At 35.2% G+C, this 25,480-nt stretch overlaps 1 protein-coding gene across 1 annotated transcript; it reads right to left on the reverse strand.

Moving 5' to 3' along the window:
- Window positions 1–3,323: 3,323 nt before the first annotated feature.
- On the reverse strand, window positions 3,324–11,303 carry LOC107944076 (probable disease resistance protein At4g27220). The gene is given in 3 exon segments (XM_041104377.1): window positions 3,324–5,247; window positions 10,304–10,847; window positions 10,850–11,303. Coding segments are annotated over 3 exon segments (2,922 nt in total).
- Window positions 11,304–25,480: the final 14,177 nt, after the last annotated feature.

Genomic DNA, 25,480 nt, shown 5'->3' on the forward strand with positions numbered 1-25,480 from the left:
TATTTATTATATTTTATATAAAAAAATCTACAATTGAATAGTGTATAATTACATCAATTTTTATGAAACTCAAAAGAATTAATGTAGGATAACATCTGTTCCAAAATTGTAATTTAATTCTTTATTTTTTTTTAAAAAGCACTCGCAACCAAAAAGTTAATAATTATTACAAGTGATAATTACGACAAAATAATAATCTCTTTCTCTAAATAATTAAAGTGTATTAATTGAATTTGCTAAAAGACAAATAAAAATTCAACATCATAAGAAGCAGTTCACACATAGATACTACTAAACGTCGACACAATAAATAACTTATTTATTTCATCCTTCAAGATAGAAAATAATATGAAATAAGCTTTTTACTAACTTCAATCAACTAAAACTTGAAGCAATCATCAGCTAAGGTTAGAGCAATCAATATTTTTAATCAATTTTATGTAAAAAAAAATGGAAAAAAGGAGCTGAAATCAATTAATTTAATTTAATATATTTAATTTTCCGATGATTACTTTTTTTCACTTATAAATGGAAAGTAATTTAATTTAATTTAATTTATTAATACATGAACAGGTTGTTTTAAAAAAATAATAATTTCTTTTTTAAAAATATTTGAGTTCATTTCTTTTTTTTTTCTAAAAAATAAAGTATATTGATAAAAATAATTGTTAAATTTTGATCAATTTTTTAAACAAATAAAAAATAAATTTCATACTTAAATTTTAAGTAGTTTTAGTGGTAAGGAATTAGGGATATAGATATGATTTCTTTTATATAAAAGCACATATATAAAATTTATAGATGTCAATTAGAGATGTTCATGGGTCGAGTCAAGTTAGGCTTAAGCATAATATTAACGTATTTTATGTTTGTTTAAATTTGACTCAGCCCAAAATCTGAGTTTAAAATTTTGCCTAAACCTACTTATATTTACTAATGACTAATCCAAGCCCATTTTAGGCCCGCCCAAATTATTTTTAAAATTTTTATATTACTTTTTTTAAAATTTAATAATTTTATATATTTTTTATTCATTGAAAATTTTTATATAGTCTTAACATTTTTTTTAATGTTTACATTAGAGTAGTATTATATATTTAGTATATGTTTATTTTTTTAATGTGTTCTAAATTACATAATATAAAGCATTATAAACTTAAAACGGGTCAAGCCAAGCTTAGGCCTTAAATGTTTAAGCCCAAGCTTGACCCATAATTTAAACAGACCTAATTTTTTGCCCAAACCCTCTCGAATTTCGAGTGAGTAACCCAGCCTATGAACAGGTCTAATGTCAACTAAAAAAATTTTCCCTTAGAAGAAGGATTACTTTTATTAAAATTAGTATATATCCATATTAAAATTTTATTTTATTCATTTATACTTTTAAAATTATTTATCTCTAAAAATATATTTTTTAACTTTTTTTTATATTTATAAGTGATAATAATAATAGTTCAAAATTTTAGATACCTTTTTAAAGGATAAATTAGTTTAAATTAATTTTATTTAAAATTTAATATATATCTATAATATATTTTATTATCGGAAAAACAAATTTAATAGATAATAAATCATTAAAAATTCTAAAATAATTTAAGCAATTTTATTTTTAATTATGAGATTCATTAATAATATTAATGTAAGAAATATAAACTCATACTTAATACATAATTAGAAATTACTGTAAATCTTCTTGAGATAAAAGCAAGATTTTCTCCATATGGAATTTCATGATGAAATTCAAATTAAAAGTAATATAAATATTTTTCAATTTAAAAAAAAAATATCGTTGAGTCTAAAATGGGTTTGGGTTAGCTATTTGCAAATATGGACGAGTTTGAGCAAAATTTTAGGCTAATATTTTGAGTTAGGTTGCGCTTTGACAAGTATAAAGTGTGTTAATATTATATTTAAGCCTGACTTGGACCTGATCTAACCCACAAATACTTCTAACCTAAACTAAAATAAAAATAATCCAAATAGTCGAAATCAAAATTGAAAGAAACTAAGATAGAATATCATGACATAATATAAATATGATACATTTAAATACTGTTAATTTATTGAATTTAATTCTTATTAAAAATCTTGGACTAAATGAGTTATTCACATTAATTTGAAGGTTATTTAATATTTAGTAAGTTTAGATATAAAATGTGAATTTGGTAAAAAAAGAAAATTAAAGACATTTAAAAAATGTTCGAGCTTGAAAGTTTAACTCAGAAGTTATTTGTTTTCAAGTTTACATTTTATTTTATTTTATTATTATATAATTTATATTAGATAAAAATTAAATATATTTTACAATAATTAAAAGTTTGTTAAATTATTTATATTTATAATTTCATGAGCTAGGCAAAAAAACATATGATTTTGAAATCATAGATAAGTCCAATCTAGCGCATAGACATTTTTATATTAAATATATTTTAATTATATTTTTATAATTAATATAAAAGAAAACATAGAGTCTTGGAGTAAGCCTATTTTTTTATTGTCAATGAAAAACTTTAATTTGTATAAATTTTTACACTATCATATGTGAATTAAAAATTTATTTAAGCTTTTTATATTAAGTACAATTATTTTTATCCAACATCGATATGTGGAAGGTCGAATCTTTTTTGAAAAAGTCTTTGAAATATTGTCAGTTCGAAATTGATGAATCCTTTAATGAATGATATTGTCTCTAGATCAAGTTAAGGTTTTGTGTGTGATACACAATTCGATTCGATGAGACACTCCTTTAAACCTACATGTTGAATGAACTTACTTTTTAAATTTACATCCCTTAAAATCAAGTTCACCTCTTAATCTATTATCATTTTAACTTCCCACCTTTGCTAAATATCATATGCAATCATAAATGCATCACCAAAATCTTCACAAATATGAAAGGCCTTACAAAAACAAAGATGTCCATAATAAGCACTAAACAGTTTCATAAATATAGAACATAAAACAGATTTGGAGAATTTAAAAAAAAAAAAAACCTCACAAGCAACCTCTAAGTTGAAATATAAGATATTCCAAATAATCAACCAACAAGTTTAGTGAATATTTATTGTAATCATGAAAGCAAAGTTTTCAACAGCGGAATCTTGAAAACCTCTAGAATTGCTAAGCAAAGAACAACACAGCCTCCTCCGCCTTCCATTGTATGCATGCATCTGGCAAAACAGATAAAGCACATGAAATACTAGTATTAATCAAAATTTTAATGTTATATAAACACGTAAAAATGAAATAAAAAGATAAAAGAATAAGAAGAAACTAGCTAGATTTGCAATTGTATGATAAAAGGCTTACCTACACTATTATCGTTATAAAGGCCTCCAATCCAGACTTCTGTCAAGCCAGTTAAGGACCAAGGGTTTAACAACTTTCTTAACATCGAAATTAGGGTGATCCCACTCCACTGATTCCCACCAATATGTTGAATGCACGCGGATTTCCTTGAGAGGATTAGATGGAGTTGGTTTCCCTTCATCATCAATCTGAAGCTGTGGAAGATAAAGAGGAATCCGCTTTACTTGTTCACAAACTATTTCAATGCATTCGAGGGAATCGCAAACTATCACTCCATTTTCACCACAAATGCTCTTCAATTCTGGTAGAGAACACAAAGTCAAGCGCTTTAGTTTGGGAAGAGAAAATTTGAAGGCACCTGTTCCTTCTTTTTGGGGTTCTGCTATTATTTCTTTCAATTTGCTACAAGTTGAAACAGTGAGATTTTCCAAGTTGGGTAGAACCCAATCAGCTGAAAACATTTTCTTTATTTTCTCACACTTCACTAGAGTAATCACTTTAAGGGAGGAAAATGTGCCTACTGATGATTCTTCGACACCAGCTCCAACTATGACATTCAGATTTCGTAAACGTATTAGTATCAGAGACTCGAGTGTTTGAAGCTGATGGCATTTGGATGAAAATACAGCCTCCAACTTATCACAACAGTCAACTTCACATTCCTTCAAATCAGTTGCATCCCTCAATCCAATATCCTCTAAACTTCTCACACCCTTGCAAAGCTTTAGATTTAATTGCTGAATATCACATGGAAGTACAACTGCATCTCCAGCATTAATTTCAATAGTATCAAATTCGACCCTTTTCCTAAAATTCGAGCGACCATGCTGGTATAGCATAGGATTGTTCCAGGGGCACACCAAAATGGAGTACTTATAAAGCATTTTTCTCTGAGCTGCATACTTGCTCAAGCCACCCACATTAAAGAAGCAACCTTCAAAAACCTCCAACTTGTTCAATTCCCTCATATCGTCTGCATTTATTAATGTTGAACGTATTGCCAAAAATTGAAGCCGCCATAATTTTGACAATAATCCCTTAGGAATCTCCTTTAAATGCAAGGTACCTTTAAGATTAAATCTAAGATTTACCGGCATTTCCAAATCTTGAGGAATTTCTTTGACTCCACTGCCTTCAAGATCCAGTTTCTTCAAAGCTTGAAGCTTCAATACAGAAGGCAAACTCTCTAAATTGTAACAGCCAATAAGCAACAATGCCGTGAGTTTCTCCAAAGTAGATATAGATTCTGGCAAACTCTCAAAAGGATTATGAGAAAGATCGAGAATCATAAGGTTAGGAAAGTGATGAAAGAAAGATTCTGGAATTTCTTTCAATGAATTATGTGAGAGCAGCATCGTTGTGAGTTTTGGAAATTTCGGAAACTTGATAGTTTGAGGAATTGTTGAGATGAAGTTGTGCATTAAAGAAACCTTCTCCAAATCTTCACTCCATTCTTCCTCCTTTGGTAACTCTTTCAACTGCATACGAGCTTTTACCATAAATTTTTTCCTTGTAATATGCAATGCCATATCCCTAACAACATCATGCATATGCGCAGTCTTCTTATAAATAAAACGGGAATTATAAGAATCCCTCTCAGCCCTTTCTAGCAAACAATTTTCTTCAAGATTCTGCAAGATGGAATAACCACTACTCTCCATTGATTTTCTACTTTCCATTTCATCTATAAGTCCTTCTATCAACCAATGTTCAATTAACTCCTCTTTTATGATTGCGTAATCTTCAGGATATAATGCACAATACAAAAAACATTCTTGGTCTCTTTGTTTAAGATGATCATAGCTGAATTTCAAGCATCCATACACCTTATCTTCCACATCGTGGATGTTTCTGATGTATCCTCTCAATTCATCTATAGCATTTTCCCACACATGAGGATCAGTTACTCCTCTCATACAACCAGCTAGTGTGACGATATGTTGGTGCAAGAGGCAGCAACAAGCTGTTTTTAGTCTTGCTTGAGTAGTAAGCCTCGAGCCTTGGTGAAGAAGCAAACTCGGAAGCAGAAAATAGAAAGATGAAACTAGCAAGTGAAAAAACAGAAAAGAGAGAAGAAGATTGAATGAAAAATGAGCTGATATCTTTCATTGACACAACAACAAGGCATTAAGCCATTACATATATCAGTCAATAAGTAAAACAAACAAGTAATCACCTAATCAACTACCTAACTCCACTAATTTGCATTGAAACTTACAAGATTAGCTTGTACAACTTGCATTGCTGACTTTTCAGTCAACCAATATCAAAACATTTACCTACTTAGTTCAACATGAACTAGATTACAAAACAATCAAAATGAAACTAAAAACAGCAAATAGATTGGCAGCTTCAAACTTCAGTTGCTGCACACCATGGCACCACTGCTTGCTGCGATTCCAGGAGCATGACCACCTTTGTATGTCGTGCATGACCACCTTTGCATGGGAACTAAACTTAACACTCCTCCTTAGTTTCCATGCTAGTAACACCTAATTTCCTTTTGAATTTAACAAATTTAGACACATTGAGTGCCTTTGTGAAGATATCAGCAATTTGCACTTCTGAATTGCAATGAATTAGCTCGATTTCATGAGCTTGTTCCATCTCCCTTATAACATGCAACTTAATATTGAAGTGCTTGGTTCTGCCATGAAAAATGGGATTTTTTGCAATTGCAACAGCAGATTTGTTGTCACAATAAATCTCTGTTGCCTCCTTTTGGTTTTGGTTTAAATCAGCCAAGATTTTTCTAAGCCATATGGCTTGGTTCACAGCAGATGCAGCAGCAACATATTCAGCTTCTGCTGTTGATTGTGCCACCAGACTTTGTTTCTTAGAACTCCAGCAAAACATGCCTAAGCCAAGACTGAATGCATATCCGGATGTGCTCCTCATGTCATCACTTGATCCAGCCCAGTCACTATCAACATAGCCTATTAGCTTCATGTTTTCAGCCCTTTTGAACAATACACCATGACCAATGGTGCCTTTGATGTATCTTAGCACTCTTTTAGCTGCTCGAAAGTGCTGATCATTGCAGCAATTCATGTATCTTGATAGCACACTAACAGCAAACATGATATCGGGCCTTGTGGCAGTCAAATACAACAGACTACCAATGAGACTCTTGTACATGGTCTCGCAAATTGGTTCACCACTCCCTTGCCTCGAAAGCTTCACTCCAACAGCCAATGGTTTGCTTGTTGGCTTGCAGTTCTTCATAGAGAACTTGTCCAGGATCTTCATAGTAAAAGAACTCTGACTAAGAAAGATTCCCTTTTCTGTTTGGTTCACTTCCATTCCAAGGAAGTAGTTCATTCTGCCTAAATCAGACATTTCAAACATTTCCATCATTTTTCTTTTGAAATCTTCCAGCATTCTTCTATCTCCTCCAGTTACCAATAGATCATCAACATAGAGTGACAGAATAAGCTGAGTTTCAGCTTGGTTCTTCTTCACATACAGTGTTGGTTCACTGGGACTTCTCTCAAATTCCAAACTGAGCAAGTAAGAGTCAATTCGAGCATACCAGGCTCGAGGAGCCTGTTTCAGGCAATATAAAGCCTTTTTCAGTCTGTACACCATGTGTTCTTTGCCAGTGATCACAAATCCTTGAGGCTGCTCGATGTAGATCTCTTCTTCCAGGAAACCATTGAGAAATGCAGACTTAACATCAAGTTGATGAACGGTCCACTGATGTTGAGCAGCCAAGGCAACTATCATTCTAACTGTGTCAAGCCTGGCTACTGGTGCAAATGTCTCCAGGTAGTCTAGACCATACCTTTGGTTAAATCCTTTGACAACAAGCCTGGCTTTTAGCTTGTTCAGACTGCCATCTGCATTCTGTTTTACTCGATAGACCCATTTTACTCCAATGGTCTTCTTTCCAGTAGGTTTATCAACTAGCTCCCATGTATGGTTCTTCTCAATCATGTTGATTTCATTGACCATAGCTAGTTTCCAACCTTCATCTGCCTCAGCCTCTTCAAAACTGCTAGGTTCTGCTATTGCAACCTGTGCCCTTTCATAAATATCTTCTAGGGGCCTTGTGCCTCTCACAGGCACATCATCAACATCCATTTCAGATCCTAGCTGCTCAAGTTCAGCTTGATTAGGCACTAGGTCTTCTGAAACTGCTTCTGGCTCATTTTTCTCCCAATTCCAGCAGGCTTTTTCATCAAAGATGACATCTCTGCTCACCTGGACTTTGTTTGTCAAGGGATCCAGAACCCTGTAGCCCTTCTTGACTGAGCTGTAGCCTACTAGAACACCTGGTTGAGCCCTTTTGGAGAGCTTGTCTCTCTTTGCTGCTGGTATTTGTGCATAACACAGGCAACCAAACACCTTCAGATGTGCCAAGGAAGGTTTGAAACTGAACCAAGCCTCGAAAGGTGTCTCGGATGCAAGAGCTTTAGTAGGAAGCCTGTTCTGAAGGTAAACAGTAGTGTTTACTGCCTCAGCCCACATGGTCTTGGGCAGTTTCTTTTCAAACAGAAGACATCTGGCCATATCCATCAGACTTCTATTCTTTCTTTCAGCTACCCCATTCTGCTGAGGTGTGTAGACATTTGTAAGCTGATGTTTGATACCAGCATCATTGCAAATGGCTTGAAACTGAGCTGAAGTGTACTCAGTGCCATTGTCAGTCCTTATCGATTTCAGCTTGCAACCTGTTTTTGTTTCTACAACATTTTTAAACTTCACAAACACTTGAGCTACCTCAGACTTGTGTTTTAAAAAGAAAATCCAGCAAAACCTTGTAAGGTCATCAATAAAGAGGATGAAATACCTGTTTTTGCTGAGTGATTCAGTCCTCATCGGGCCACATACATCAGAGTGCACCAGCTGCAGTCTTTCAGTAGCTCTCCAAGCTGAATTTGTAGGAAATGGCAGTCTTGCCTGTTTCCCCATTTGGCAAACTTCACACACATCATCATGCTCCACTGAGCTGATGAAGTTCACTGCCAAGCCCTCTTTGACCAATCGAGCCATTGATCTGAAGTTGGCATGTCCAAGCCTTTGATGCCAAAGCTTGGAGTCTTCAACAGAGGCTGTGTATGCTGAGTTTGAGTCATTTGCCCAGTGAACCTCAAAGCATTTATCAGTCATTGTGACTGTCATAAGGCTTGATCCACTTGGATCAGTAATGTGGCATTGTTTATCCTTGAACACAACAGAATAACCTTTCTCGAGCAGTTGAGCTATGCTGAGAAGGTTTCTGTCAATCTGTGGTACCAACAGCACATTTGGAATGATCTTGTTGCCTGTGGGAGTACATATCAGCACTTCTCCTCTTCCTTCAGCCCTTATAAACTGACCATTTCCAACCTTGACCTTGGTTTTATAACTTCTGTCCAAGGTTTTAAACAAGGAGGCATCTGGTGACATGTGGTTAGTGCAACCACTGTCCAGCAACCAGCCTTTGGAGCATTTCTTCTCAGAAGCTACACAGGAAACAGCAAAGACCTGTTCTTCTTGGTCACTACTGCCCTCAGCTACTCGAGCTTCAACCTTTGACTGCTGAAATTGATTCTGCCTTGGCTTACTTCTGTTTTTGCAGACCCTTTCAACATGGCCCTTCTTCTTGCAGTATTGACATACTGCATCTGGCCTAAACCAGCATCTGTCTTCTGGATGGCCAGGCTTCTTGCAATATCTGCAGGGCTGGTCATTGCTCCTTGCAGCATCAGGCTTAGGCCTATTTTTCCAAGGCTTTTTGCCTCTTTGAGCATTAGTGCTCGAGGTTTCTCTGGCCTTGGTTTGAAATGCACCTTCTTGGTGATCTTCAGCTCTGCTAGCTCTCCTTTGTTCCTGAGCATAGAAGGTGTTGATTAACTCAGTCAAAGAGATGCTAGCAAGGTCTCTTGAGTCCTCTAGGGAGGATATCTTGGCCTCATATCTCTCAGGCAAAGTGGAGAGGACTTTCTCCACAATTCTTGCCTCATCAAAGTGCTCACCTAGGAGCTTTATGCTGTTAACCACTGCCATAATTCTATCTGAGTACTGCTTCACTGTTTCTTCTTCCTTCATCTTCAAATTCTCGAAATCCCTTCTCAAGTTTAACAGCTGCTGTTGCCTTGTTCTCTCAGTGCCTTGAAACTCCTCCTTAAGCTTATCCCAGGCCTGTTTTGGAGTCTCACAGGCCATAATTCTGGTGAAGATGACATCTGACACACAGTTCTGGATGCAGGACATGGCTTTGTGCCTTTTGGTCCTCTCATCAGCATGTTGCCTCATCTGAGCTACTGTGGGATTAGCCCTCAGTGGTGCTGGCTCAGTATCTGTGTTGACAACTTCTCACAGATCGAAGGCCTGTAGGTAAGTCTTCATCTTGACCAGCCATATGTGAAAGCCTTCTCCATTGAAGACTGGTGGGGCTGCTGGTGAAAATCCTGAAGAAGCCATCAAGTTCCTTATTTTGAAGCAACAGGTCCACTAAGACAAGAGCTCTCGATACCAATTGTTGGTGCAAGAGGCAGCAACAAGCTGTTTTTAGTCTTGCTTGAGTAGTAAGCCTCGAGCCTTGGTGAAGAAGCAAACTCGGAAGCAGAAAACAGAAAGATGAAACTAGCAAGTGAAAAAACAGAAAAGAGAGAAGAAGATTGAATGAAAAATGAGCTGATATCTTTCATTGACACAACAACAAGGCATTAAGCCATTACATATATCAGTCAATAAGTAAAACAAACAAGTAATCACCTAATCAACTACCTAACTCCACTAATTTGCATTGAAACTTACAAGATTAGCTTGTACAACTTGCATTGCTGACTTTTCAGTCAATCAATATCAAAACATTTACCTACTTAGTTCAACATGAACTAGATTACAAAACAATCAAAATGAAACTAAAAACAGCAAATAGATTGGCAGCTTCAAACTTCAGTTGCTGCACACCATGGCACCACTGCTTGCTGCGATTCCAGGAGCATGACCACCTTTGTATGTCGTGCATGGCCACCTTTGCATGGGAACTAAACTTAACACGATAGCAAGAGGAAGTCCATCACATTCCCTCACTACAATTTTCAAAAACGATTCTAAAGTTGGATCAGCCAATATGTCGAGTCCAACTTTGCTTAAAAATAAGTCCATAGCCTCTTCCATAGAAAGACAAGGCACTTGAACTTTCTTAAATCCCATTGATCGAACAACCCTTTCCGAACGTGTTGTCAACACTAATTTGCATCCATTATTTGATGTTGGCTTAAGGATTCCGACGTCCTCAAGAGAAAAGCTTTTCCATACATCATCCAATATTAGCACATAACTCCCTTGTCCTTTCAACATTTCCCACAACTTCCCTGCACGGATGATTGTATCTTCATCATCTGACAGGTTTCCCTTCAATTGACATGTGATATTCTTCTGCAGCCTTTGAATATCAAAATTTTGGGATACAGTTACCCAAATCAATTTTCTAAATTTACTTTCTTTCAACAACCTATTGTGGACGTCTTTCATTATGGTTGTTTTCCCGATTCCGCCCATTCCACATACTCCAATCATTCCAACTTCATTTCCCATCAAATATGATAAATTTCTTCTCTAACATCGGCAGCACCTGTTAACTCTGGTGTAGGTAGGTTAACCGCTATGGTAGAAGGATCATTAACCATCAAGCTCCCAGAGAAACGACCTTCTGCATGCACTTCCTTCATTGCCTGAGTCGACTCATCAACAAGCTTCCCCAAGCAAGAACGAAAGAGATATTTTCCTTTACTAACTTTGTCCTCAACATGTTGAGCATGAGTGAGCTTTTCCTCTACCTGCTTGAACCATCTTTCAACTTCCAGCTTTGGCATTTTCCCGAAGTGATGCTCGTCTTTCAATTGCTGTTGAATATCTACCTCCTTGGCATGCAAATCTGCTTGCGCTTGTTTGAAATCATCAACGTATTCAGTGAACTCCCTTTGGTATTTTAAATATTTGCTAGCATTACGGCTGATGAACTTAATAACATCAAGGATTGGCCCCACGAGTTCAGCCATTAAAAAAGCTCTAGTTTCTCCTGCATCAGATTTAGCATATTGATTGATTGAGTTCAAGAATCAGAAAATTAAACTACAGTTATAATAGTATACAAACAGTTGAGCTTGTTTAAGTGGGTGAATCCTCTAACCATGTCCAAAACCTTTAAAATTTTCAAACAAAATTCACTAAAATTACAAACATAGTGGGAGGATACACCATAGATCTTAACTTATAGGTATCTGGAATCCATATACAAGGACTAAATTAAATGATATATGTAACATACATAAGATTTGGGTGTATATAAAAAAGGCAGCACAAGTAACAGAGTTAAGATGCATGATGATGCTAGGAATAGTTCATTGAAGGTTACCTGAATCTGATGATCTGGAATAAAGCAGTGAATACAGGGAACAATTGGAACAATGCCAAGAACACACTTGAGTACTGTTCTTCCTTTCAATTTTTTTTTAGTCAGTAGTCTAATAGTGGGGTGATTGGTCAAATCTTAGGATTCATAGACAAAATAATGAGTTGTAGCTGGCTATTCAACGATGGATCCAATTCTCAAGGCAATAAATTTTTTGGATGTATTAAACAAATACTACAACTTTACCATAAGATGATAGCAAAGGCAAGCGTGCCTACTATATGCCAAAAAGCTTCATGTGCCAGCTAAATTTTTAATGTTTGTGACTAAGGAAAACCCCAATAAAATGTATGACCAATGCAGTATACAATTTCTTAAGTTAATGGGGATGTTCAAATTTGCTTAATTATGTTTTTTTACTCTCTATTTTCTTTTAAGTATTTATATTTAATGTTGATGTTAGATATACATTTATTTGAATATAAATATCACGGTGTATGTTACATCTCAATAATTGAATTAGTAAAAATTGGGTCAAAAATGATCACGTTTTGTTTTTGGGATAAATGTTTTGAATTTAAGTCAAGTGAATTAATTTTGTTTAGTGATTAAGTATTGTATTTATGTGTTAAAGTTTTGTGTTCAAATCTTTTTTTTTATTAAAATTTTATTAATTTTTGTTCTAATTATTGACTTTGAATATTTAGTTTAAATACTATTTTTTGCGCTATTGATGATAAAAATAAATTTATTAATTTAGTGGTAAGACTTTAGCTTGTGTTCAAATTTTTGTGTATGCAAAATAATTAAAAATATTTTTACTAATTCCTCAGCTTGTGCCGACCAAGTGCTAGAGTTTGGGTTGAATTTAAATTCTGGAAATTTGTTAGCTGATTAATTAGTGGGATATAAATAGTTTTCTTTTTGAAAATTATCCCAAAATATCTCCAAAATTTCCCCAAAATATTGCCGTTTCTCTTTCTCACTCTCATCTCGCGTCCATCATTCTCCCACTTTCTTGCCTTCACTTTTTCCTTTGTTTTTCTCTATTTCCCTTCACTTTTTTCCTCTCTTTTCTTCTTTGCTGTAAAAATAATTTCCAATCGTTTGTCCTTGTGATTTCAACTCTTATTTTCTTCTTTTGCCATGTTTACGTCTAATTGCGGTTGTTCAGTCCTGTGCTGCCCATAAATTCTGATTGTGGTAATTAGTGTGTGCGTTTCGGAATTCAAGAGTGTGGTAAGCTTTTGTTTTAGTATAGTGTTCATTTTTATGCTAAGAAGGATGTGTTTGGAAGATGTTATTTGAGGGGTTTTGTTGTGTTGGTTGTGTTGTGATGACCTTACTTTTTGTGATTTTGCTAGGGGAGTCTCGTATGTCAAATTTTGCTATGGCTATTTGAAGTGTTTTGGGAACTGTTTTAGCAAGGGGTGGGTTTTTTATTGCCGTTTTTGGGGCTGTTTTTGGTTTGCGTTTAAGTCGTTCATATATTCGCTTGTGGTCAAATTAGTGTTCAAATTTACTTTATCATTGACAATTGGTTGTTTCGATTGCTGGTTTTAGGGTTTAAAATGTGTTGGATTGTAGATTATCATAAACGTTCAGGTGTCTAACAAAAATCTTGAAAAATAGCGAACGACGTGAAGCTAATTCACTATGCCAGACAACCATGTGTCAAGCTGTGTAGGCCACATGGGCATGTGGGCTCATTTTTTGTAAAGTTTTGTCATGGTTGTATTTGAAGTGCGATCCAAAATTAGTTATTTCGTAGGTTCCAAAATGTATTATGTATATATTATGAATATGAAATTTGATTTTCTGCCTATATTAATGTAATTTCTAAAAGTATGATATGAAATACTAGTATTGTATGTGTAACATTTGAGAGCATCTTTGTGGTATAATTTTTACTTTTGATCTGTAATTTGAGAATATGGTTAATCATGATTCATTTATGTGCATTTGAGTATGTAATATGTTCTGACATGTGCATTGGGGTGAGATAATGATGTGCCAGAGGAAGCATTCCGGCAGTTTAGTTGCATATTGATATTAGTAAGTCATCATTGCCAGGTAATCCGAGGTGACGGGTCATAGTTGCCAGGCAACTTGGGATGACTTAAATTGTGGTATAACCACATAACTGATTTGGTGGCTTGACCACACTATTTAATTTTGGCGGATTACCACATTATTTCTGGCAGCTCGACTATGCTATCTTGAAAAGTGACATATACTCACTTATATGTGTGTACAAGCTGCAGCTTCTCTGATGCTCTCCATACTGTGTTTGCAGGAAATGGCAACCTTGCTCGCTTTCCTTGTTGACACACTTAACAGATTTCATCACTTTTCACTATTTTGGTGAAGCTTTCAGCTAGCCCTTTATTGACCATCTGAGCCATCGATTTGAAGTTGACATGTCCAAGCCTCTGGTGCCATAGCTTGGAGTCATCAATGAAGGCAACATAGGCTGAATGTGAGTCATTTGGCCAGTCCACTTCAAAGCACTTATCAGTCATGGTGACTGTCATGAAGTTTGATCCACTTGGATAAAAAATTTGACATTCTTTCTGCTTGAACACAACTGAGTAACCTTTCTCGAGCAGTTGAATTATGCTAAGAAGGTTTCTGCCAATCTCAATCATCAATAGCACATTCGAGATGACTTTGTTGCCTGCAGGAATGTGTATCTGCACATCCTCTTTTCTTTCAGCCTTTATAAACTGACCATTTCCAATTTTTACTTTGGTTTTACAAGTTCTGTCCAAATTTTTGAAAATGGTTGCATCTGGTGACATGTGGTTTGTGCATCCACTGTCCAGCAACCAGCCTTTCGAGCCTTTCTTTTGGTTTGTTGAGCATGACACAACAAAAACCTGTTCTTCATGATCACTGCTATCTTCAGCTACTCGAGCTTCAGCCTTTTGTTGCTGAAATTGGTTCTGTCTCGGTTTGCCTTTGTTTTTGCAACCTTTTCCACATGCCATTTCTTTTAGCAATGCTGGCATACAGCATCTGGTCTGAACCAGCAATCTGCTTTAGGATGACCAGTCCTTTTGCAGTATCTGCAGGGTTGATCCCTCTTTCTTGTGTTTTCATACCTAGACTTGTCCTTCCAAGTCTTTTTACCTTTGTGAGCAAAGGTGCTCGATGTTGGCTTGGTTTTGGCTTAGAAGGCTCCTTCTTGGTGCTCTTCCAGTCTGCTGACCCTTCTTTGCCCTTGTGCATGCAAGGCATTGATTAACTCAGTTAGGGAGATGGTTGTCAAGTCCCTTGAGTCTTCGAGAGATGAGATCTTTGCCTCATACCTCTCAGGTAAGGTGGATGACTTTCTCCACTATTTTGGCTTCACTGAACTGCTCTCCTAGGAGCCTTATGCTATTTACAACAGCCATAATTCTGTCTAAATACTGCTTGATTGTTTCTTCTTCTTTCATCTTCAGATTTTCAAAGTCTCTTCTCAAGTTGAGCAGCTGTTGTTGCCTTGTTCTTTCAGTCCCTTAAAACTCTTCTTCCAGCTTGTCCCAAGCCTCCTTTGGTGTTTCACATGCCATGATTCTTGTGAAAATCACATCTGAAACACAGTTTTGTATGCATGACATGGCCTTGTGCCTTTTTGTTCTTTCATCAGCATGTTGCCTTATTTGAGCAACTGTTGGATTTGCTCTGAGAGGTGCTGGCTCACCATCTAAATTGACTACCTCCCATAGGTCGAATGCCTGTAGGTAAGTCTTCATTTTGACTACCCAGATATGGAATCCTTCTCCATTGAAGACTGGTGGTGCAGCTGGTGAAAAACCTGATGAAGCCATGGTTTCTGGTACTGAACTACAGCAGGTCCTCTAAGAATATGGCTCTAGATACCAATTGTTGGAGCTGAGAGCAACTAACAACAAGTTTCAGCAAGAAACTTGAGCAGCAAGTGTCGTGACTTGCAGCAGAAACAAGCAGAAAAATCAAAACAGAATTTAAAAAAAAACAAGAAAAATAGAAAGAGTTTTTAATGAAAACTTGATTCAATTCATTCATCAACAGAAAATGGCTTATAGCCAATACATAAATCAAGCTTCTAGCATGTTAAAACAGTAGGTTAACTAAACAATACCTACTACCACTAAGTATCCTAGTAAATTGGAATAATAACTTGTGCAAATGACTAAGGCTGATTAATCAGCTTCAATCACTATCAATATTACATCAAACATTATCCTAACATAGTTCAAAATGAACTAAATTACATTATATAAACCAAAAAAATACAAAATGAAGTTAAACACCCTTGCTTTCTCGTGCAACTGCTGCTCCTGCATGGTGGTGTTCAATGCTGCATGCTAACCAGTCTTCAACACAAATCATCTAGTGCTTGCTTGAAATCAGCAACGTATTCAGTGAATTTCCTCTGGCATTTTAGATATTTTCTAGCTGGACGGCCGATGAACTTAATAACCGCAAGGATTGGCCCCATGAGTTCAGCCATTAAAAAGCTTCTCTTTCCCTGATTAAATTCAAGAATCAGAAAATCAAACTACAATTATAATGATTCAAATACAGCTAGTCAAACTATTTTAAGTGGCTGAATCCTTTTTTCAGAACTTGTAAATCCTCCAAATAAATTCACAAAAAAGGACAAGACACACCACAAATCTGGTCGTTGACACTAGATCTAACTTATCAATTGCTAAATCTTTCTTTACACACACAATAGTGCAACACTTACTAACATACATGTAAGATCCACATAAAAATGACGAAATTAAATAATGTGATATAAGACATATAGCCTACTTAAGATCAAATAAGATTTGGGTGCATATATGTGTGTCAATATTACTTGTTTTTCACAATGTAAGAGAAGAACACAGCCATCACAAGTAGTAGAGTATAAGATGTATGCTGTAGGGGCAGTCTCTTGAAGCTTAATTACCTGAATCTGACGGTTTGGATTAAAGCTGCAAATGCTAATGCTTAGCTCTTTTAACCGCTTCAACAGATCCAATTGAATAAGGAATTGAAACCTTTTTGCTTAACAATAAGCGGTACTGTTCTTCGTCAACCTTTTTCTTTTTGCTTAACTTTTTAAAAAAAAAATTATTGAATAATTTTAATTGTGGATTATCAAAAAATTTTAATTTTCAGCCAAACAGGACATAGTCTAAATAAAAGTAAATGAATTCAACTAAAGTTGAACATTTCAACTGTGTTGTCTAAATTAAATATTGAATACTAGTTGGGAATCTTATTGTTATTTTAAAATTTTAATCTACTTTGTTTCCTAAAGTTCAATGAATATACAACTGATCATTGATTATAGCAGATCAAATTTTATTTTAAAAAGTTAAAGTCAATGAATATAAACTAAAACCTAACATGAAGAAAATATTGAAAAACATGGAAATTTAAGGAACGAACTTGATATTTTGCAGTGGTAAGAAAAAATAATATAAGTTGGACGAAAAAGAAGTCCCAAAGTTTTATATTTTTGAATTGATGTGATAAAGGGCAGAGTTTTTAAGTTTGTAAAAAAATTCTTCTTCTTCTTCTTTTTCCCTTTAATCTGTATCTAAGGCTTTGGAGTTTCCGGTAATCCACTAGAGTTCTCTAGACTGACCATGGACTGCAAAAATTTGCAAAAAAAAAAAAAAAAAAAAACAATGAAGCAGACTTTGAACACAACTTGCAAAGACTCTTTTATTTTATTTGTCGTATATTCATATCAAATTGAAGCAGACTTTGAACACGACATATTTTATCTATTTATATACTTGAAGTTTAAATTTTGTTATATATTCTTTTTGAATTTTTTTTAAATTCTAATTTTTTAGAATTAGGATCAAATTGATAAAATATATAAATATTAAAAGTTTAATTTATTATTATATCAATCAAAATTACGTATAATTGGTGGGAAATATTAATTTCTGTGTTGCTCACTTTCAAAATTATCAGGGATTAAATTCTTCTAATTATTTTAGAGAGATTAATTTACTCAATATTAAAATTAAGATAGACTGTTGATATATTTTTACCTTTAATTTTTAGTTGAAGTAAATTTTTTTTATATATGTAATGCATATATATGTATATTTTCATCTACCTAACACATCAAGTTGTTAACAAGCATTTTCACTTTCAACCAAACATAATTACAATGTAACTAAACAAAAATCTTGTTATTGCAGCAAGCATACGGGCTGCAGCATGCATACAAGCTACAAGCTCTTCAATCACAGCAGCATGGTTAGCCACAATTTCAACAGTACTCTTCCTTAATTTCCATGTTACAAATGTCAATTATTTATCAATTTATTTTGAACTTCACAGTCTCAAGATGTTTTGTTTCAAGTTCACCGTAATCAAGCAATTCATTTATAACCTTGACCTAATTTTCAATCAAATTATGTCCTCCTTCACAACCTTTTAGCTTAACAATATGCAGTACTGTTCTTCGTCAACCTTCTTTTTTGAGTCAATACTCAGATAGTCCAATAGTAGTAAAAGTGGCTTTAGGAGAGAAGGGGGGGGGGTTATTGGGTCAATTCTTCTAACGTTATTTTGATTGACGTCATTTCACTAAAATTTATTGTCTATTTATAAAGCCATTAATAATTGTTTTAGTAGTTAAACATTTTTTTACCATAAATAATACCTAAATTACAAATTTTTTCAAGTAGATATCCTTATTAGTTCAATAGTTAGTAAATCTATTAAGTTTATGTAGTAAAAAAAAAGCATCATCTTTATATATATAATGATTAAAAAATTATAAAAATAAAAATAAAATTAAAAAAACCTAATTCAATTGGTTCAACTGGTCTGTATTAGTTTATGGGTCAAGTGATTCAATCCCTATTTTCAAATTGGTACTACCACCGGTTCTTGATTCAACTTTTTTATCCCATTAGATCAAGCAAATACATGGTGAAGTTCGAAAACAAATTAATTACTAATGTCTCTGACATTTGGAGAATTAATTTCAAGCATTGTTGGCATTGCCAAATATTGTAAAGTAACTTGATAATGAATCAAGCTATCTGCCCATACTCAAAGGTCCGCTCGAAAAATGGAAGAATTTGGATGAAAATTTAGATTTGGAAAATGAGTTAAAAAAAAATTCTATTTTTTAAACAGAACCACCTCTACTTTTGTGATTTTTTTTATATAAATGAACAAATTCAGTATAAGGAGGAAAGGGAAAATGATTATAAATATAGGAAATGAATCTTAAATTTTATGTCGATAAATTTGAAACCTAGACAAATTTATTACTTAATTAGTAACATGATTGGCTTACGAAAATTCAAAAATCGTGGGAAATATATGGTCAAGACAAAATAGTTACTTGAAAAATTAAGCAGAGAGTTGATATACCTTGCAGAGGAGGGAATGATGTACATCAGCACTCTCCTTAAATTTTCTTGTTTTAGACTTTTGAGTTCAAGCAAGAGTAATATTTAGGTGTTAAAAAAATAAGTATTAAAAAGAATTAAGTGTTAAATTTAAGTTATAAAATCTATATGATAAATGATAATATAATCTTAAATGAAATACTATAAAATAAAATATAAAAAAAACAATTGAATTTCTTCTTTATTAAGTGAAAAGTAGATCCTTACTTACTCATCTGTGTCTACATTTTTTCCTGTAAAAAAAAATTAACTAGTAATTTTTATTATGGTTATCAAACATGTTTAACAAAATTTAAATTACTAAAAAAATTAATTTTCTGTTAATTAAATATTTTCAGTCCTTAGACTAAGTAAAAGTAAATGAATTGAAGTTAGAATTAAATTTAAAAAATTAATTATTGAATAGTAGTTGAGAATCTTATTCTTATTTTACACTGATGTTAAGAAAATAAGACGTACACCTCTAGAATTGCAAAGCAAACAACACCACAACCTCCTCCTCTTCCTCCTCATTCTTCTCTTAAATGTTTGCAGCTAGTAATATTTATATTCGTACCTTGTGTGCTCCAACCGAGTTCTAAACCAATCCTCATAGCGATTGCAGGACTTGAGGAAAGGCTGAAAACCATTCTTAACATTGAGAATAGGATGCTCCCACTCCACTGATTCCCACCAATTTGTTGGATACACACAGATTTCTTGGAGGGTATTAGAAGGAGATTCAAGCTGTGGAAGAGAGAGAGGAATCCGCTTTACCTTGAGACAGTAATCTATTTCAATGGCTTGGAGAAAATTACAAACTATCACTGCATTTTCACTACAAATGCCCTTCAATTTTGGTAGATTGGACAAAATTAAAGTCCTCAGTTTAGGAAAATTGAACTTGATGGAATCTGTTGGAACTAAGAACAAAGATGAATGAAACATGCAGTTTCTTGAGCTTGAAGGCTCGATACTTGCTGAGCAAACAAAAACAGAATCGGGCTTGAAGAATTAAAGGAATCAAAGAATTAAGAGAGAATTAGATGAAGAATTTTGATGAATTTTCATTAACTTGAAAGATGGCATAATTCTAATACATATACCAGACATAAGCTGGTCAAAATAAGCAAATTGTTACCTAAACATTACCTATTACCACTAAGTACATTGAAACTTGTTAAACATAACTTGTACACTTTGCAAAGCTGATTTATTAGCTCAGGCTTCACCTAATTACATCAAATATGCTACCTACTTAGTTCAAATCTGACTAAGTTACAAAACAACACTTAAAGTAACAAAACAAAATGAAATACAATAGCAGCAATGTGCTTCAGCTGCTACATGCATGGATTGGGCAGATTGTTCTGCAATTTGATGTTGCATATGCTGCATGGAAGCCAAACTTTAACACTCCTCCTTGGCTTGCATGCTGCATACTCCCAATTTGACTCTCAAATGCTCGAACCTTGACACATGAAGGGGCTTTGTCAAGATATCAGTAAGTTGATCCTCAGAATTACAATGAATCAATTTCAACTCTTGAGCTTGTTCCATTTCCCTAACAAAATGAAACTTAATCTTGAAGTGCTTTGTTCTTCCATGGAACACTAGATTCTTTGCAAAAGCAACAGCAGATTGGTTGTCACATTTAATCTCTGTTGTTTCCCTTTGGTGTAGATTCAAGTCTATCATGATCTTTCTTAGCCAAATGACTTGGTTAATAGCACTAGAAGCTGCTACATACTCAGCTTCAGCAGTTGATTGAGCAATAACATTTTCCTTCTTTGAACTCCAACAAAAACTGGTTGAACCAAGGGTAAACAGATACCCTGTGGTGCTCTTCATATCATCCACTGATCCAACCCAATCACTATCAGCATAACCAAGTAGCTTCATGCTATCAACTTCGCTGAACATCATTCCAAAGCTTAGTGTACCTTTGATATACCTGAGAACTCTTTTGGCAACCTATAAATATTTCACATTCAGCAATGTATGAATCTAGATAGTAGACTTACAACAAACATAATGTCTGGTCTAGTGGCTGTCAAATAGAGCATACATCCAACCAAACTCCTATAAGTTGATTCACAAACCTTCTTGAAATCACCTTGGCTTGACAGCTTCTCTTCAACAACAACTGGTGTGCTTGTTACTTTACAATTCAGCATGGAGAACTTGTTCAAAATCTTCAAGGCAAATGCCTTCTGACTTAGGAAGGTCCCTTGCTGAGTTTGAGACACTTCCATGCCAAGGAAGTAAGACATTTGTCCTAAATCAGACATCTCAAACATTTTTTCCATTTTGCCTTTGAAATCAGCCAACATTGCAGAATTTTCTCTTGTCACCAGTAGGTCATCAACATACAAGGACACTATGAGTAGTGTTTCATTACCTCCCTTCTTCACATACAAGGTTGGCTCACTAATGCTTCTTTCAAATCCTAAGCTAGCTAGGTAGCCTGTTTTGAAGATATACAACAGTGTTAACGACCTCAGCCCACAAGGTCTTGGGCAAATTTCTTTCAAACAATAAACATCTTGGTATATCCATCAAGCTTCTATTCTTTCTTTCACTAACACCATTCTGTTGAGGTGTGCAGCAGTTGGTGAGTTGGTGCTTGATGCTAGCTTCGTCACAAAAGCCCTAAAACATAACTGAGTTATACTCTATCCCATTATCTGACCTCAATGTCTTCAGTTTGCAACATGTTTTTGTTTCTGCTGCAGCCTTGAACTTCCAGAATACTGAGGCCACTTTTGATTTGTGCTTTGAAACTTGTACACTTTGTAAAGTTGATTTATCAGTTCAGGCTTCACCTAATTGCATCAAATATGTTACCTACTTAGTTCAAATCTGACTAAGTAACAACACTTAAAGTAACAAAATAAAATGAAATACAATAGCAGCAATGTGCTTCAGCTGCTACATGCATGGATCGGGCAGCTTGTTCTGCAATTTGATGTTGCATGTGCTGCATGGAAGCCAAACTTCAATAGAATCGTTATTTGTACCCATTCCTTCTCCTTCGGGTTCTGTTATTATTCTTTCAATTTACGACAATTTGAAATGTTGAGATTTTCCAAGTTGTGTAGAACCCAGTCAGCTGCAAGCAATTTCTTTATTTTATGACAATCCACTATCGCAATCACTTTAAGCAAGGAAAATGTGCGTACTGATGATTCTTGGACACCGGCTCCAACTATGACATTCAAATTTAGTAAATATTCTAGTATTAGAGACTCTGTTGAAGCAATGGTCAGCATGCAACAACCAAAACAGTTGAGGCCATCACATGTAGAAGCAGCTAGTTTATCAAGCCAGCAAGCATGTTTTTGTTTTATTTTGTATTTTAAGTTGATGTAATGTAACTTAGTTGAATTTCAACTATGTTAGGTTTATGTTTGATGTAAAATTGATGGTGATTGAGCTGATAAATCAGCTTTGTTTATTTGTACAAGTCAATTAGCTCAAGTTACCAAGTTGCTTAGTGGTAGTAGGTTGTGATTAGGTTAACTTACTGTTTTGTCAAGTTGTAAACTTATTTATGTATTGGCTTTATGCCATTTTCAGTTTTTTGAATGGATTCAACAAGTTTTCATCCATATGCTCTCTATTTTAGCTTTGCTTTAAATTTGTTTTCATTTTTCTGCTTTGTTTCTACCGCAAGTCACAATTCTTGTTCGGCAAGCTTTCTGTTGAACCTTGCTGTTTGTTGCACTTAGCTCCAACAATTGGTATCTAGAGCCTTATTCTTAGAGGACCTGTTGTAGTTCAGTATCAAGAACCATGGCTTCATCAGGTTTTTCACCAGCTTTACCACCTGTCTTCAATGGAGAGGGCTTCAACATTTGGGTAGTCAAAATGAGGACTTACCTGTAGGCATTCGACCTATGGGAAGTTGTTAACTCAGATGCTGAGCCAGCACCTCTTCGAGCCAATCCAACAGTTGCTCAGATAAGGCAACACACGGATGAAAGAACAAAAAGGCACAAGGCCATGTCATGTATACAAAACTGTATGACAGATGTGATCTTCATGAGGATCATGGCCTGTGAAACACCAAAGGAGGCTTGGGACAAGCTAAAAGAAGAGTTTCAGGGGACTGAGAGAACAAGGCAACAACAGCTGCTCAACTTGAGAAGGGATTTTGAAAATCTCAAAATGAAAGATGAAGAAACAGTCAAGCAGTATTCAGATCGAATTATGGCTGTTGTAAATAGCATAAGGCTCCTTGGAGAGCAATTTAGTGAAGCTAGAATAGTTGAGAAAGTCATGTCCACTTTACCAGAAAGGTATAAAGCCAAAATTTCATCTCTCGAAGACTCAAAGGACTTGAAAACTATCTCCTTAACTGAGCTAATCAATGCCTTGTATCCACAAGAGCAAAGAAGAGCTAGCAGACAAGAGGAGCACCAGGAAGGGGCTTTTCAAGCCAAAACAAAAGAGGCCTCGAGCTTCAATGCTCATAAAGGCAAAAGGCTCTAGAAAAGCAGGTCTAAGCCTGATGCTGCTAAGAGCAGTGATCAACTCTGCAGACATTGCAAAAGAGCTGGTCATCCAGAAGACAGATGTTGGTTTAGACCAGATGCAGTATGCCAACACTGCAAGAAAAAGGGCCATGTTGAAAAGGTTTGCAAAAATAGAAGCAAACCAAGACAGAATCAGTTTCATCAACAAAAAGCAGAAGCTCGAGTAGCTGAAGAGAGCAGTGATCAAGAAGAACATGTTTTTGTTGTGTCATGTGCATCAAATCAAAAGAAGGGCTCAAAGGGCTGGCTTCTAGACAATGGATGCACAAACCACATATCACCAGATGCAACCATCTTTAAGACCTTGGATAGAACCTGTAAAACTAAGGTAAAAATTGGAAATGGTCAGTTCATAAATGCTAAAGGAAGAGGAGATGTACTGATTCATACTCCCACAGGTGGCAAAATCATTTCAAATGTACTTCTAGTACCTGAAATCGATAGGAACCTTCTCAGTATAACTCAACTACTTGAGAAAGGTTACTCAGTAGTGTTCAAGCAGAAAGAATGTCAAATTTCTGATCCAAGTGGATCAAACCTCATAACAGTCACTATGACACAAATGTTTTGAAGTAGACTGGCCAAATGACCTGCATTCAGCCTGCATAGCCTCCATTGATGACTCCAGACTCTGGCACCAGAGGCTTGGACATGCAAACTACAAGTCCATAGCTCGGATGGCCAATGAAGGGCTTGCTGAAAACTTCATTGATTCAGTAAAGAATGATGAGCTTTGTGAAATATGTCAACAAGGAAAATTGGCAAGATTGCCATTTCCTACAAGCACAACATGGAGAGCATCAGAGAATCTGTAGCTTGTGCACACTGATGTGTGTGGACCAATGAAGACTGAGTCTCTCAAAGGAAGCAGATACTTTATTCTTTTTATTGATGACTTTACAAGATACTGCTGGATTTATTTTCTAAAGCAGAAATCAGAAGTTGCATTTGTGTTCTTGAAGTATAAAGCTGCTGTTGAAACTGAGTCTGGTTGTAAACTTAGAGCACTGAGGTCAGATAATGGAACTGAGTATACCTCAGCTCAGTTCCAAGCCTATTGTGAAGAAGCAGACATCAAACACCAGCTGACTAATGTGTATACACCCCAACAGAATGGGGTCAGTGAAAGGAAAAACAGAAGCTTGATGAACATGGCAAGAAGTCTCCTATTTGAGAAGAACTTGCCTAAAACTTTATGGGCTGAAGCAGTTAATACATCAGTTTACCTCCAAAACAGGCTCCCAACCAAGGCTCTAGCTCAGAAGACTCCATTTGAAACCTGGTTTGGGTTCAAGCCATCACTTGCTCATCTCAAAACTTTTGGTTGTCTATGCTACACTCAAGTTCCAGCTGAGAAGATAATCAAGCTAGATAAAAGGGCTCAAGCAGGGATTCTAATTGGCTACAGCATGGTTAAAAAGGGCTATAGAATTCTAGAACCTGGTACAAACAAAATTCTGGTGAGCAGAGATGTTGTGTTCAATGAAAAAGGATTCTGGAATTGGGAGAAGGCTGAACCTGAGGCAGTGGCTGAAGACCTGGTATTGGACCAAGCTGAAAATGATGAAAACACATCTGAAATGGATGTAGATGATGTTCCAATCAGAGGCACTCGATCACTGGCTGATGTCTATGAAAGAGCACATGTGGCTACTGTTGAACCAAGTTTCTTTGAAGAAGCAGAAAGCCAGGAAGGCTGGAAGCAAGCAATGATTGAAGAAATCAGGATGATTGAAAAGAATCAGACCTGGAGTCTGGTTGAAAGACCAGCAAATAGGAAAATTATTGGTGTTAAATGGGTTTATCGAGTTAAGAACAATGCTGATGGTAGCCTAAACAAGTTAAAGGCTAGACTGGTTGTGAAAGGGTTTAGTCAAAGGTATGGATCAGACTACCTG

The sequence above is a fragment of the Gossypium hirsutum genome, chromosome D11 (genome assembly GCF_007990345.1).
Source record: "Gossypium hirsutum isolate 1008001.06 chromosome D11, Gossypium_hirsutum_v2.1, whole genome shotgun sequence".
NCBI lineage: Eukaryota > Viridiplantae > Streptophyta > Magnoliopsida > Malvales > Malvaceae > Gossypium > Gossypium hirsutum.